The 15,328-nt window shown below is 48.6% G+C and overlaps 2 protein-coding genes across 2 annotated transcripts; both read right to left on the bottom strand.

The window, feature by feature from the left end:
• Positions 1 to 1,830: 1,830 nt before the first annotated feature.
• LOC118792321 (photoreceptor cilium actin regulator-like) lies at positions 1,831 to 4,758 on the bottom strand. Its single transcript, XM_036550148.1, has one exon. The coding sequence runs from the start codon at positions 4,756 to 4,758 to the stop codon at positions 1,831 to 1,833; it is 2,928 nt and encodes a 975-aa protein (XP_036406041.1).
• A 3,291-nt stretch (positions 4,759 to 8,049) lies between these two features.
• On the bottom strand, positions 8,050 to 12,302 carry LOC118792695 (G-protein coupled receptor family C group 6 member A-like). The gene is made up of 6 exons (XM_036550597.1): positions 12,108 to 12,302; positions 11,613 to 11,904; positions 10,208 to 11,068; positions 9,847 to 10,050; positions 9,506 to 9,623; positions 8,050 to 9,216 (listed from the first exon to the last, which is right to left on the bottom strand). The coding sequence occupies exons 1-6, from the start codon at positions 12,299 to 12,301 to the stop codon at positions 8,135 to 8,137; spliced, it is 2,751 nt and encodes a 916-aa protein (XP_036406490.1). The 5' UTR covers position 12,302; the 3' UTR covers positions 8,050 to 8,134.
• Between the last annotated feature and the right edge of the window lie 3,026 nt (positions 12,303 to 15,328).

Genomic DNA, 15,328 nt, shown 5'->3' with positions numbered 1-15,328 from the left:
ACAGCGGGTGGTCTATAAGTGAGATTTTCTCTAAAACGAGGCTCTAGATAACCCCAGTCTACTGGTAGTTTTCCATGCAAAGCAATGGCAACATCTTACTCTTTTTCCCCCCGGCAGATTTGTCCTGTACGATATCAGAAAGCACATCATCCTGACAGTGTTGCTGTGCCGTCTCATTCACAGATATGCTGTTACGGACCCTTACCAATCAGCACATCGTCCTGACAGTGTTGCTGTGCCGTCTCATTCACAGATATGCTGTTACGGACCCTTACCAATCAGCACATCGTCCTGACAGTGTTGCTGTGCCGTCTCATTCACAGATATGCTGTTACGGACCCTTACCAATCAGCACATCGTCCTGACAGTGTTGCTGTGCCGTCTCATTCACAGATATGCTGTTACGGACCCTTACCAATCAGCACATCATCCTGACAGTGTTGCTGTGAAGTCTCATTCACAGATATGCTGTTACGGACCCTTACCAATCAGCACATCATCCTGACAGTGTTGCTGTGAAGTCTCATTCACAGATATGCTGTTACGGACCCTTAAGTGTTAGCCAGGGAGGGAGACTTTTGTCTCTGTTTTTCAGTCCTTGACCCACTTTGGCTTTTCTCTGCGTGTGTCATTATGTTTCCCTGGGGAGCTGGGCCTCTGTGCAGAATTCCTCTTCAGTAGGAATGTGGCACGGCTCCTTCAGCTCACGCTTTCAGCACCGCCGCTATGCTGGATGAGCTCCAGTGATGCTCTGTGCTAACGACACCCCCGTTTCTCACAAACAACCCACTGACCTGCTGCTCTGCTTTTTCACTGAGCCAGAGGAATGCAGCCGCACCTGCTTTCACGTTTCCAAAAAATATGATATGTGTGAGGAACGCAGATTTATGATAATTCACACAACAGAGAGGAACTAGAAACAGCTAAAACACTGGCAAACTGCCACACAGAAACATTGTCTTTCAGAGTCCCTGTTTGCAATGAGCATCCGAGTGACCTACAGTGTGAGTCTCACACCGACACTGGCACCTGCTGCTGAAATGAAAATTCTGCATTTGGCAAAGGCAAGAGAATGCTGGCAGCGACAGCAGCCTGTTGCCATAGAGCAGGGGGGCAGAGGTGACACCCGCGAGCAGAAAGCAGATTCACAGACCACACACCCAGCACTCACAGATGGTGAGACAGGACACACAGAGCACCCAGCACTCACAGATGGTGAGACAGGACACACAGAGCACCCAGCACTCACAGATGGTGAGACAGGACACACAGAGCACCCAGCACTCACAGATGGTGAGACAGGACACACAGAGCACCCAGCACTCACAGATGGTGAGACAGGACACACAGAGCACCCAGCACTCACAGATGGTAAAACAGGACGCAGACAGCACCCAGCACTCACAGATGGTGAGACAGGACACACAGAGATGGCCACTCAGATTATTTGAATTAGGTTTTGTCCCAGTTTGATTTAGTCCATAATAAAGCAGTGAAGAACTTCAAGAAGTAAATGAGTAAGTAATGCATGTTGATATATAGTAAAATTGCAGACATTTTAATTTCTGGTGTAACAAATTCTGTTATCAAATTATGTAATATATGCCAAAATACACAATATACACATGACTCCCATAAATTAAATTATAAGCTTTGATTACTGAATGTGTTTCACAGAATATGAATTATTATTATAATTCACTTTCCTGTACTTGCATAATATGGCATTTATGATAGTGGCGATTGCAACACAATATTCCTAAAAACACTACATCAACACAATATGAATGTGATTAGTGTGAGAGGAGAGAGGAAGCTGCAGTTTCACACTTACTCCTGCCAGTCAGTGCTAGGCTCGGTCTCGCAGCTGTGGGTCTCCGTGGCTGTGGGTGGCAGGGTGGAGCCGGGTGGCAGAGGGGCGGAGCCAGGCGGCAGAGGGGCGGAGCCGGGCAGCAGAGGGGCGGAGCCAGGCGGCGGGGCGGAGCCAGGCAGCAGAGGGGCGGAGCCAGGCGGCAGAGGGGCGGAGCCGGGCGGCAGAGGGGCGGGGCCGGGCAGCAGAGGGGTGGAGCCGGGCGACAGAGGGGCGGAGCCAGGCGGCAGAGGGGCGGAGCCAGGCGGCGGGGCGGAGCCAGGCAGCAGGGGGGCGCTGGACCGGCTGTCTGACTGACTCCGCCTGACGAAAGGCTGGGGGCCCCTCACAGACACGGGCAGCCTGCCCCGAGAGGGCTCCCCGTACGGCCGCGGCAGCCCCAGCTGGTGGGACGTGGTCCACGCGGGGGGGTCCGGTGGGACGTGGCAGAACACAGAGCGAGCATCGCTGAAAGAGGGGGAGGGAGAGGACGGGTGTGAGTCCCTCTGCTCCCCACACCCCCCCCGGGTCCACCGCTGCACCCTGGGAGACGCCGATGTGGAGCGCGCCTTAAACGGGTACGCAGGGAGGCCGGAGGCTGGGCTCTCCCCCGTGTGATGGGAGGGGGCGGAGGGGGGCAGTCGGGCTCTGGAGACGGGCGGGGTGCTGGGGGGCTGGCTGTTAGCGTACCGTGTCATGGGCTCCATCTTCCTAACCGGCGACTCGGCTGCGTGCCTGAGGTGGATGATCTTTCTGGCCTGCCGGTAGAGGGTGGCAGCCTCGTCCCTGCCGGGGTCTGCCCCGGGCGGGAGGGGGGGGTGCAGCGGGGGCAGGCTGCTGCGGCTGGGCAGCAGGGTGACTGTCTGCAGGGAGGCGCGCAGCCGCTGGGACACCCCGCCCCTGGGCGGGGCAGCAGACCGCCCCCGCCCCCCTGCAGACGGCCCCGCCGTACACTCAAAGGAATGGTCCATCAGGACCTCGGGGGGAGGGGGTGGCAGGCTGTCTACGTCAAGATCTTCTGGTCTTTCTGAAGCCTTAGGGTCCAGCTGACAGCTGCTGTAATTGTGGTTGCGGTTGGTGACTGTCTCCCTGTTCCCTGTGCTGAGTGTGGTGGAAGTTCTGCAGTTCCTAGTCCTGCTGACAAAGCCCTTGATGTTAGAGGGTTGCTGTTGTGTGTCAGTCCTCTGGCTGAAGGTGTTGATCAGCCTCCTGACGGAGTTCCTGCCCGCGGGGACTGTGTAAGAGTGTGCTGAGGGAGGGGGGCTGGGCTGCAGGCCGGCCCGCAGGGGGCCCCTCCATGCTCTTCTCTCCTTCCTTTTCCACTCTTTCTCCTCATCCCCCTTTCCTTCCTCCTGGTACCTCCAGCAGTGTGCTTTCAGCCCCACCCTGTCCTGACTGGGCAAGGTGCCGAAGTTCCTGTCCAGAGAGGACCGTAAGCGCCTGTAGACCTGCCCCAGGGCTTCCCCGCGCCCTCCTGCCCTGCCCCGGCTCCTCCCACACCCCCGCGTGCTCTCTGGCTCTGACAGGGCGGGGTCGTCCGCTCGGCCGCGCAGGGATTCTGCGGATCGAGCTCGCCGCCGGCCACCTGCTGACCTCTCCTCGCTGCGCACACCGTCCCGGGGGCGGCCCAGCTGACTGGGGTCAGGCGGGGAAGAGTTGGACCTCCTCCTGCACTTACTCTCACCCTCCTCTTCATCGTCATAATATTCATCATCATCATCAAAATCTTCCTCCTCATCTGAGCCCTGCAGATACTTTATGCCGGTCGGTTCTCTGCCGTTGCAGGTGGAGTCCAGTGAATTGAGAGAGAAGCTGGTGTTGATGTTGGCAGCCGGCCCGTTCCTGCCCCCTGTGTCCCCGGTGGGATGGGCGGTTTGGCACCGCAGCCGGGTGCAGACGGTGCCGGAGGACTCGCAGCTCCCGCGGTGCCGCCGCTGCCTCTCAGACCCCGCCAGCGACTCGCTCTCCGCCCCGATGCCGCTGTCCTCGCTGTGCAGGGTGGAGTCCTCGGGGCAGGGTTTCTGGAAGGCAGCGGCCTCAATGTGGGCAATCACCCATAGCAACCGGCCCTCCGCTGCCCGCTTGGCCTTCAGCTTCTCTCCCAGCAGCTCGGAGAGGGAGGCGAAGTATCCAGCTGCCTCCTGCAGGGAGGAGTCGCTCTGTCCTCGCACCGCCTCCTCCGCCAGCCTCATCCTCTCTGTGGCCTGCTGCAGCTGCTGCAGGGGGTCAGGGGGGGCCATGCCGGAGGGGGCCTCCTTCAGGGGGGGCCAGGCCAGGCCGTCCCCGTGCTCCCTCAGCAGCCGCTCTCCCTCGGCGGCCATCTCCTCCAGCCCGCGGGTGAGCTCCTCGTGACGCTGCACCACGAAGGCCACCATGGGCCGCAGGGACAGCTGGGTGTGCACAGCCTGCCCCAGCAGCCCCAGCAGGGCCTCGCATTTGGAGACGCTGGGGTCCAGGTAGGTGACAGCAGCCTGGTGAGCCTTCGCCACGGCCTGGGGGAAGTCTGCTTTCAGCGTGATTGCTGGAGGTTTTTTCTCTGTATCTTTTTGCCTGCTATTCTTGTCTTCTTTGCTCCCTCCTGGCCTCCCTTCTGCTGTTTTCCCCAGATTTTCCTCCTTGGGATCGCCCTGAGCCTCCTTTCCCTCAGAAGCCACACAGACTTCATCCCCTCGGCTGCTCACTTTGCCCAAGACTGTGCAAACCCCAGGGGTCACCTCCTCCTGGGGTCCTGTAGGGGTCTCCTTCAGGGTTAGCGATGTGTTGTCTCCTCCCACTGTCTCAGTTTTATTCACAGCGTCTGTGTGTCTGTCCTCAGGCTGTGAGTCCGTCTCCATCCCAGCACCTTCCTCTCTGAACGGAGCTGGAGCTTCAGCGGCCCAGCGGTTTCCTTTGGACGGAGAGCAGCCCATCTTTGCCAAACAGTGTCCTCAGCTCAACCTGCTTAAAAATATACAATACCAATAATATTAAATAAAACTGAGCTAAACTTCAGTGTGAGATCCACCAGGGGGGGGGGAGACAAAAGCTACACCCAAGACACAGAACAGGTGAAAATCCAGCTCCCACTGTCATTACCAGGTATGTCCACTTGCTGAGTAAATCCTTGCATTCAACAAGGCGTCGTTATCCTTGGAAGAACAGCACAAAAGCACAGAATGACATACAAGCAACAGGCTGGCAGCTTCAGAGTCCTGTCTTCCCTTATCCGTCAGGTCGATCGGTCCATCTATCCATTTTCATATTTCTTTTTTTGAGGGAAATGTTCTGAGGTCGCAGGCTGCGAGTTGCCGCAGTCAGCAAGCGGAGAGGACAGCGGAGGATTTGCTCTCTCTCCTGTGGTCAGTGCGCACAGATGGTCATGATAAAGACAGTAACGTAAGACCTTGCACACGTAAGACCTTAAGCCCATCCAGCTAATCAGCAGCCCTGCTTGTCAGGTAGCTTTTTATAGCGTGTGCCACTGCACTGTTTCCATCTACTGCACCATTTCATTAAACTTTGGCATTGAACAGGAGGCCAGGGGAGAAGCTTGGCTGGTTGTTAATAGGAAGAGAGAACTCAAATCTTAAATCTGGAGATGTGGGATTGAGTGGAGCCAATGAAAACGTGGTAAAGCTCACTGTTAACACACGCACAGATGAGCATCCTCACAATGATAGTTCTCTTCCAATTATTCCCTCCATTCAGAGAGAAGTCCAGGCATATCACACACAATTATATCGGCTATTTTATGACATGCATTTGTTTTTACTTGAGAAACTGCATATATCAGCATTGACCTACTCAGGTTCTACACAAATTACAGCTGTTGTTCTATATGTGGTTTATGTGTGGTCTACGTATATCATTACAGGTAATTGTATTTTCACACACACACACACACACACTCATATATATATATATATATATATATATATATATATATATATATATATATATATAGGACAGATTGTGTAATATCTCTAGAAGAAATATAATTAGCAGCCAATAAACAGAATGCTATTAAAAGACTGGGCAGGGGAGATATTTTTTGCACCTTCCTGCCCCTCCATTACCACAGTGACACACACACTCACACACAGCGGTAATCGTGTTAGCATAGAGCACTGATGTCAGGAGAGCCACTGATCTGCAGCTAAGACCACTGCTGTGACCTCATGGTGGTGGGAGGCAGAGAAGGACCCAGGACAGGTGGCTACACAGCTGCCTGCTGGATGCCTACATCTCAGCTGCACCTACTGATACACTGTTTATCTACAAAAGGAATCACCTTTCCAGTGTGAAGCAGTGACCTTGAATTCCAGTCAATTCTTGTTTCAGAATTATGTGACTAATTCTTTAGAACTTTATTTTTCTGTTTTTTTTTCAATTAGCTGTATAGTCTCTCTGCCAAGCTTATTTGGACTGTGATCCACAACATTTGCGTTACCAATGCAATGTGAAATGAGAATTACTTGGTACATGCACTCCACCTCTACCACCACTGTAGCATTGTTTTAAAATCTTGTTTACTTGTTTGTTTTGAGCTCAAGGCAATCTCATTCATGAGACGGTCAGTCATGGCATTTTCCTGGCCCTGGATTGGCTGTGAGACCGAGAACAGCAAGTGTATTACAGTTCATTAGAGTAATCCCCATTCTCTGGCTGTGAGTGGCAGGCGGTGCTGACACTGTCCAAATCAACATATGTAACACAGATCATACAATGGAGAATAGAAATATCACACACATTATAATGATCATCTCTTTACTTTTGAACATAAACTACAAATGCAGTCATTGTGAGAAGGTTTGGAGAGTTTCTGAAAGGTAGATCAGCATCAGTTTTTCATGCAACAGCACTTGCCAAGACAAAATTCATTCCAAAAATGATTTCCAAAAATCATTCCAGTAAGATATACTGTTTTTTGAAATGTATAAAAACTAATGCTGAAGTCTTTACTTAAAATTAAATTCATTTTGTCCAAAGACCTTTTTTTGTATGATGAACAAAAATATCTTCATGGTGTATACAACAGTGAACACTACTGAACTTTAAAGTGATAATTAAATTTTGAGTTTGCTCTTTCTGAAAGAGATGATTTCATTTCAGAACATCTGCAGTCAGAAAGCCAAAAGGTCACGAGGTCACGTTTAAGGTTAAGACCGAATCGCTCTGCGTAAAGATGTTCTGTTATCTGTGGTGGCGGGGGAGCTGGAAACAGGTGAGGCTGAAACATTACCTTTTAATCTATCATTACTTTCAACCTGTTCCCCCTTATCCTCCTTGATTAACAATAAAACAAATAATTCACAGAATAATCAACACTTTCAGGTTATATGTTTAAATGAAAATAATATATTCTAGCTATTTCTATAAATTCCAATACATAAATACACAGCAACAAAGGCATACATTTGCATTTTATTAAATCAAAAGTTGTCATAGATACATTATAGCCAAGACACACAGAACATTTCTTCTATGAGAAGTTTCCTAATGGTACAAATACACACATATAACAGGATAGGTTGGAAAAGAATATAAATGATTTCTGCATTTCCACAGCTTAGCTTTCTGAATTTTCATAGATTAGGATAGAAAAAGTGCATTATTCAGCACAGTTCATTTTGAACAATTACATTGTCTGTATTGACCCATAGGGACAGGCAACATTGTCTTTGCAATTAGTAAAACAGACTGAAGATTGAAGCCATGTGGTATTTACAGTAGAAAACCTCTGAAAATCTACTGAGAAATTTACTGAGAAATCTACTGAGAAATTTACTGAGAAATCTACTGAGAAATCTACTGAGAAATCTACTGAGAAATTTACTGAGAAATCTACTGAGAAATTTACTGAGAAATCTACTGAGAAATCTACTGAGAAATCTACTGAGAAATCTACTGAGTTCTTTGTTTCTCATCTCCTCTTATTTTCTGGAGCAGAGACCTATTGTTATATGATGTTTAAAAATACAACATTGGATATGAATGTGGTAATCGCTTACTCATACACAAACATTCACACCCTAACTTTTGCATCATATACAAAAATGACTTACATGCTTAGCATATACGAGACATTTTCTGACAATTTCATCATCATGTTCATCATCTGTCTACTCATCTGTGCCATAAATGTCCATTATGGATGATTGGAGAGCCAGACTCCTCCTGTGATCTGCCCAGATTTCTCTCAGCTGAGCCTGTGGCTGCCGTTAGGAATATGTAAGATTGGGTGATTAAGGCAAGTATAATACGTGGCTGGTAAGCTGGACTAGGTGAGAGAGCAGCCAGTTTCTCTCAGCGGTGTGTACTGAGTGTAGGAGGGGTGTCTTCTGATTGGGGGTTTTCCCTGGCCCTTGGTTTGGGGGACATGCTGATGTGAGCAGTGGCCTCTGTGAACACAGAGCTGCTCGTCTCCTCATCAAACACGGCGGGAGGCTCAACAGTGTACCTTTCGACCACAGAATCTACTGACATAATTGAAAAGATTCGCAGTCTGTTGTGAGTGTCCTCTATGCGATTTTTCTTCCTCCTGCAGACTGCGATGTAGCACTTGGGCAGGAAGTGGCAGAAGATGATGCCGTAGTTGGAGGCCAGGATGGCCGAGGCCTGAACGATGGAGCGCTGCTCGTTCTGCTTGATGTAGATGGGGATGAAGCACACCCACACAAACAGGTATATGAGCATGCTGAATATGATGTAGCCCGTGTCGTTGAAAAGGTGCGGCACCTTCCTGCCTTTGAAGGCCAGCAGGAAACAGACAAAGGCCAGCACAGCGATGTAGCTGAGCATGATGCCGAAGCCCACGTTAGTGCCCTCCATGCACTGCAGCACAGTGACCATGCTCTGCTCTGAAACAGACTGCCCCACCCTGGGGCTGTCAAAGATCAGCCACATGGTGCAGATGAGTCCTTGGACAGCAGTGACCAGAATGATGATGACAGGGGGCTTGTGGAGCCTCTTCAGACTGTGCCGTCTGTTAAAGTCAAACATGAAGGCCAGGAAGGTGCGGAATGCCTTGACCAGGATGCAGGACACACAGAGAGTGAAGCCCAAGGCATACATTGCCTGGCGGGCCTGGCAGAGGTGGTTATTAGGCCTTCCCACAAACAGCATTACACTCGCAAAGCTCACAGACAACCCAGCTATCATTATAAAACACAAGCTCCCCCCAGCTATCTTCACAGCAGGAGTTTGTCGGTACACTAGGAAGATAATGAGGAGCAGCAGCAGCAGCAGTATCCCCAGGCCCGCTGCAGTCACCAGCGCAATGGAGTAAGGATGGCTCCAGTGGGAGAAGGTTTCCCGGCGTGGCTCACAGTGGCTCCACCCTTTCAGGGACCAGGTGCCATTGGGACATTTCAGACAGTCATGCATGTCTGTAAAAAGAGCACAGCAAGCACAACAGAAGGTCAGGGGGTGAGAACATGAAAAGTCCTGTCTGTGCTTGGTAGCTATATCATAGCCATGAACTGAAGACAAATCAAATAAGAAAAATGTCCATGCCTTAGGCACAGATGGTATAGATACACATTGCATGAAGCAGACATTTAATACAATAAAACCAAACACTGATCATACCTTTATCTTCTTCAAATATTCTTCAGATCTTTCAAGAGGACCCAAAAGCATGCTTGATCTTTGAATGTTTGGTTGATTGCTACTTACTCCAGTCACCAGAGTAGGTCCCCTCCTCACACAGAGTACAGTTGTAGCAGCAGGAGATGTTGGACACTTTCTTCACTGTGCCAGGTGCACAGGACTCAGAGCATCTGGACTGCTGGATCTGAGGAACAAGAGCAGGAGCAGCTCAACATGACACACCCTGACCTTTATTTCATTATAAAAGCTGCTTTTATCCAATTTATATCATTCTCATGACAAAGACATGATTAGCTTCAGAACCACACCTCAAGGAATAAATCCTTCAGATCATTGTGTCCTGGCAATAACAACTGTTATTTTTTGATATAGATTTGCACTTTTGTTTATTGCCAGCTCTTACCTACCTTGTGGTCGAGGGTTGACCAATCCTCATTGAGCTTGATGTCACTGTCCTTCACGCTGTAGCTTCCCACCACTTTGAATTCTCTCCCACCTCCAGACTTCCCCCACATTATCAGGTCATAGCCAGTCACAAAGTCGCCGGACTCATCAAAGTAAAACTCATGATTGTCGAGATTGAAACGGACCTTTTTAAGCTCTTGCAGGAGCTAGAGAGAGTGAAATGATGCATAATGATCATATCCGCAGTGGTGGATGGTCAAGAACAATTTAATATTAAAGCAAACAAGCAGGACCAATTTACTGTACTTCACTGATATTAGGTTTGAGAGTAATGACTGTAATTATTCATTATTATTTTTTTACCTTCCATGGCGGGAAGCTCCTGTCTCCTGGACAGACAGTCTCGTTGCACTGCAGGAGTTTCTTTAAGGCATGAGCTATGGCAAACACGGACAGCCTGTCGCTGTAGGCCTGTGTCAGGTCAGCACTGTGAACTAGGAAGTCATCATCAGCCTGCTGGGAGTTGGAGATGCTACAGGCTAGTGGGGATTTAAACCTAAGAGAGTCAGACACAGGGCAGAGCTCAGGAGGGTTATTAGCCAGGCAGTCTCTGTGCTGGAGGAGTTCAGGGGTACAGTTGAATCTCAGCTCCTTGTACTCTCGGATGAAGTGGTTCACTGCACCTGGGCCCGGCTGCAGCTTCTGCAGGTACTGCTCAAACCCTGGGATCTGTCCGGTGATGAAGCTGAAGCCGAAAATGTCCCCCACCTGGTTGATTCCTTCCATGCTCGCCAGCGGGCGGAAGACCGACCAGGCGTCACTGGCGATCCACGTGCGGGAGGTGTTGGTGCGAAGCATCTCCTGGAAGAGCTTCTCCACCAGCTCCCCCTTCAGGATGAGCAGCACCACCTGGGCCTTGGAGGAGCGGATCTGATCCGCCACCTCGCGGACGCGGCGCTCACTGTGCCCGTGGTCCAGGTAGTGAGGCATGACCTCCTGGAAGGCCGTGCACACCCCCGCCTCCCGTGCGTCCTGCAGGAAGCTCTGCAGGGCCGCCTTGCCGTAGTCGTCGTCGCCGGACACCACGCCGATCCAGTCCCAGCTGAAACGCGCCATCAGCCTGGCCAGAGCCCGGGTCTGGTGCACGTCACTCGGGATGGTGCGCAGGAAGGACGCGAAGCGCAGCTTATCACTCAGAATCGGAGCCGAGGAGGTGCTGCTAACCTGCAGGCCACAACACACACACACACACACACACACACACACACACACACACACACACACACACACAAACATGCGCACACACACACGCGCACATGCACACACGCACGCGCACATGCACACACGCACACGCACACGCACACGCACACACAGACGCGCACACACACACACACACACACACACACACACACACACACACACACAGCTGAAAAAAACATCTCAGTCCTTTATGAAAATAAAATGTTCATTTCAATGGTTTTATGAGTCCCATCAACCCTTTGTGTTTCATATACTTAATGATTTGATTTTAATTTCGAAATAAATGGAGGCATTGAATGAAACTTGTAATGTAAGTAATGAATATATTGGAGAACTATTGAAGGCCTTCAGCAATACCAGCACTGAGGCATGGAACTGTGAGGTATTACACATGACTGTTAGAGGAGCTATCAATACGATATATTTATCAGAACAGAGAATGGGGGATTAAAGCAATCCGTTCATCACAGATTGGATTGAAGGCAATCAATTTTCATGTTTTCCTCACCTGGGGTACCATGTAGAGACCCAGCAGCTTTGCCACAGGGATGGACACTTCTGAATATCGCCCTCCAATGATGGCTTTGACCAGCGGATTGTAGTCGGTGTAGTCACACTGGACAGGCAGCGAGCCATTAGAGGACAGAAGATGCTGAGCGCTCTGGAGGGCTTTGGTGGCGTCAGCACAGGTGTCACAAGCCACATACCCAAGCCGCACTCCCGGGAGGAAGCCCAAGTCATTGACGCTTTCGATCGAATGGATAATGGCCAAGGTTCTCACGAACGCTGTCAGATCAAAACTTAGAGACAAAAGGCAAAGAAACGTTTGTTTTCATTTTTTAAATATTTATCTTAAATTATCTGCAGGAACAATAAAAATGTTTTTGTACATACTAGTTTGGTAAAATGTGTGAAAAGATGAGTAAATTCTGAAATTCAGCAGTAGGATCTCTTCTGTATGGTCAGAGTCAGGGCATCTTGCTGGCTGCTTATCTGTACTCACTTGGTGCAGTTGAAGGCCTCGGGGTGAAAACGGCTGTGCAGGTCTTCCACTTTGGCGTGGTTCGGGTTCAGCACCCCTATCAGCATGTCCCCGGGGGCCTGCGCCCCGCAGACGGACTCTGAGAAATCGCAGCATCCCCCAAGTCCCAGCAGCAGCTGCACCCCGAGGATGCACCAGGACGCCCGGGACCGCATGCTGCACATGGTGGAGTGGAGCCGTAAGGAGCGTCTGAGGTTTAAATACACTCTGTCTGAGAGCAAAGGGAGGAGAATGTGCAGACGGAGGTGTCGGCACACGTGTGACCTGCACTTTGATTGACAGGTGCATAAACCAGACAGCGAATAGAGCCAGCCTCCGTGGGGTGATAAACAGCAGTTTGATAGGAGAAGTACTGCATCTCTGAAATCAGCGATGCATGGCCTCAAATCAGAGGTTGTTACTGGGTTTGAGCTCCGGGCCGTGGGGACGTCTGCTGCCACTGCAGTGTAGAATGTGTACAATGCCCGTGACTCATGCAGCAGCCAGTGAGACTGCACGCGAATTCTTTCAGTACTACGCACATAATCATCTATGGAATGTTATATTATGAATAAGCTTGATGGGAATCTTTGGTCAGGGGATTCACATAATGATAACATGATCATTTATGCAGTGAGGTCTGCACTGCAGTAGTTAAGGTAAGTGCAGGTTGCACTCATAAGTCAGGGGTGCAGCAGCAGTTCCTCATTTAGGCTTTACCTGGCAACATTCCAATTATTGAATAAAAAATAACCACTTCATGAATGTCTGTCTGTTTCATCTAATTGTATTGATTTAGTTATTTATTCATTCATTCATTCATTCATTTAGTAAAGCAATTCTCCTGTACCACCCCCACTGGGTGTAAGTGTGTGTGGTTTTTTGGGGGGGAGGGGGGTGTAGATGAGTGAGTGAGGAAGGAAAAATGGGGCCTCAGAGATCACTAGCCTTGGTGAGGTTACACCCATCTGCTGATATCAAAAATGCTACACCAAGCCCTGCCTTGCATCACATTTCTTCATAAACAACTTGAAATTTAAGGGTTCAAACTAGATTTTACTTAGAATGTTGTCCACTGTTTGGCCTGGCATTACTGCACCTCACTGAGGAAACTGAAAGGTCCTTTCTCTGTTCAGTAAATTCCTGATGTCTGGTTTACTTATACTGCATTGAAGTTAACCAAATGGTCTTGTGATAGCACTTAGGCACATTTACTGGTTGTGTGGACATCTAAAATGACAATCTTATCTGAGACTGTGGATCATGCTGACTGATAAAGTCCATTCCTGGTTATCTCACCTGTTTCTTTTACTTCTCTTTATCTTTGCCAACAGTCATGCCTTACATGTTATATGCACATTTTCTGTGATTAATTTAAACAATTTTGTTGTAAATCCTGACTTCCAACAACAGATGACTTTTATGGGTACAATAGCCCATGGCTCCTGATAATGACACGTACACACAGCAGATTTAATCGATTTCCTGGGTATGATGTAAAGGAAAGTAAAGTGGCCCTTAGAATCATTTATTACACATCATTTGTGTAACACAGTTTAGAGTGTATATTTTGCCTAACACCTTTGCCTAAACATGTATGTTTGAGCTTTGTGTTTCTGGCTGATTTCATGAGTGCTGTTGGTTTCTGTAGGGACCAGGTTCATTTCAGGAGATGGGAAATGGTTCTCAGTTCCGTGTTATTTTTGCGGATGCTCACTGACGTGTTTCCCAGGACTTTCCTGAGGAATGAGAAGCAGTAAATTGGGATCTCAGGATCGCAGGTGCCAGTGTTACCCCTGGGGGAGACACAGACATTGCTGTATCTGCTGAGGGGCAGTAGCAGGAGTTGTTTTCAGTGAAAGTGTGAGTGCTGAGGGAGTTTGGTTTACTTTGTGTAGAGGTCCATATCACCAGCATAAATTTCCAGTGACTAAAAACTGCATCTGACCATTGTATGAGATGTCATAAGTTGTACCAGCAAAAGAGTACACCATTTACCAGCTCCGCCTGTGGTCTTCATCCCAGTGAAATACCACCCGATTAGTTGTGGGGCCAGAGATTTCATAGTTTGGTCATGTTCAACAAGACCACCCAAGAGTGAAGACTCGTGAAGCAAAGCTTTTTCTGAATTTCATGATACAGCATACTAGTGGAAAAAGAGCATTGCTGGCCTCTTTGATGGTCCTGGCAAATGCAGCTGCTAGCTAGTAGCTTGCCACCTAGACAAACACCAAGGCTAACTTTAGAACCAGGAACAAAAGAGTCCACTCTTGCCGATGTTCCTCCTGAATAGTTTAGTCTTAAAATAGAACATTCTTCAGACTTAAAAAAGTTTTGCAGTGTGAATAAAATGAAATTGTAGTCATACACCATTCAGAACCATGCAGATGGTTCTGCTAATAATGAGTTATTAAAACTTGCTTATTTCTGATTTGATAAATGACCATATTTGATTCATATTCCGTTGCTTTCAGGCAGACCATTGTCGCAGACTGGCTAGCTACCTGTTTTGGTACAACACAAGTGATCACGTTTCAATAGTTACCTGGACAAGGTACAAACTAGCTGGTAGACTTAAAAGTGCATGAAACCATAGATTGATTTTTTATGGAAAACAAAGCTTACAACATAAGACATTGCTTTAGGGGATAGTGTTTCAGGTGTTAAGGTAAGCATGGAAGAGCTGTCTTCAGATTTTTCTTGAAGATAGTAAGGGACTTGGCAGAATGGATGAAGTGTCGGAGTTCATTCCACCACCGGGGGACAACAGTGGAGAAGGTTGTGGAAAGTGATTTTGTGACACGATGTGATGGCAATATTGTGACACACTAACCCACAGTGTCAGGCATCAGCATTTCATTGTAGTATTGAGGATGAAAGGAAACATCTGAAAAAATGGATGAAGTTTGCTTTGTATTTGTGTTATTCTTTCATAGGTTTGTAATCTAAAGCAATTGTTGTTTGGGACTATTACTTCTTAATACAGATGAACTCGGGTAATAACACTATTTTGAGGTCATTATTTTGGGGTCTCGGCTGAAACACAGACACAATTAACATCTAAAGCCAGCTATTGCGTGATGACTGATAGTCGGTAAATCTGTGTACTTAGGGTGGCATGTGTCTCAGAACCTGCAGGAACTTCCCTAAATGCCTGAGGGGTGAGGGCGAAGAAGGTGACTGCTGTCAGACCTGATCTCCTG

This window comes from Megalops cyprinoides, chromosome 17, assembly GCF_013368585.1.
Source record: "Megalops cyprinoides isolate fMegCyp1 chromosome 17, fMegCyp1.pri, whole genome shotgun sequence".
NCBI lineage: Eukaryota > Metazoa > Chordata > Actinopteri > Elopiformes > Megalopidae > Megalops > Megalops cyprinoides.
Note: the sequence above shows the minus strand (reverse complement) of the source record. Positions and strands in the feature narration are given on the sequence as shown.

Bases quoted from the DNA above. Each gene is read 5' to 3' on its own strand.
- LOC118792695 (XM_036550597.1), bottom strand. From the start codon at position 12,301: ATGCGGTCCCGGGCGTCCTGGTGCATCCTCGGGGTGCAGCTGCTGCTG. The intron at 11,905-12,107 runs GTGAGTACAGAT...TTTGTCTCTAAG, and splicing joins GAGGCCTTCAACTGCACCAA to TTTTGATCTGACAGCGTTCG. The intron at 10,051-10,207 runs GTAAAAAAATAA...CACTCTCTCTAG, and splicing joins GGAGCTTCCCGCCATGGAAG to CTCCTGCAAGAGCTTAAAAA.
- LOC118792321 (XM_036550148.1), bottom strand. From the start codon at position 4,758: ATGGGCTGCTCTCCGTCCAAAGGAAACCGCTGGGCCGCTGAAGCTCCA.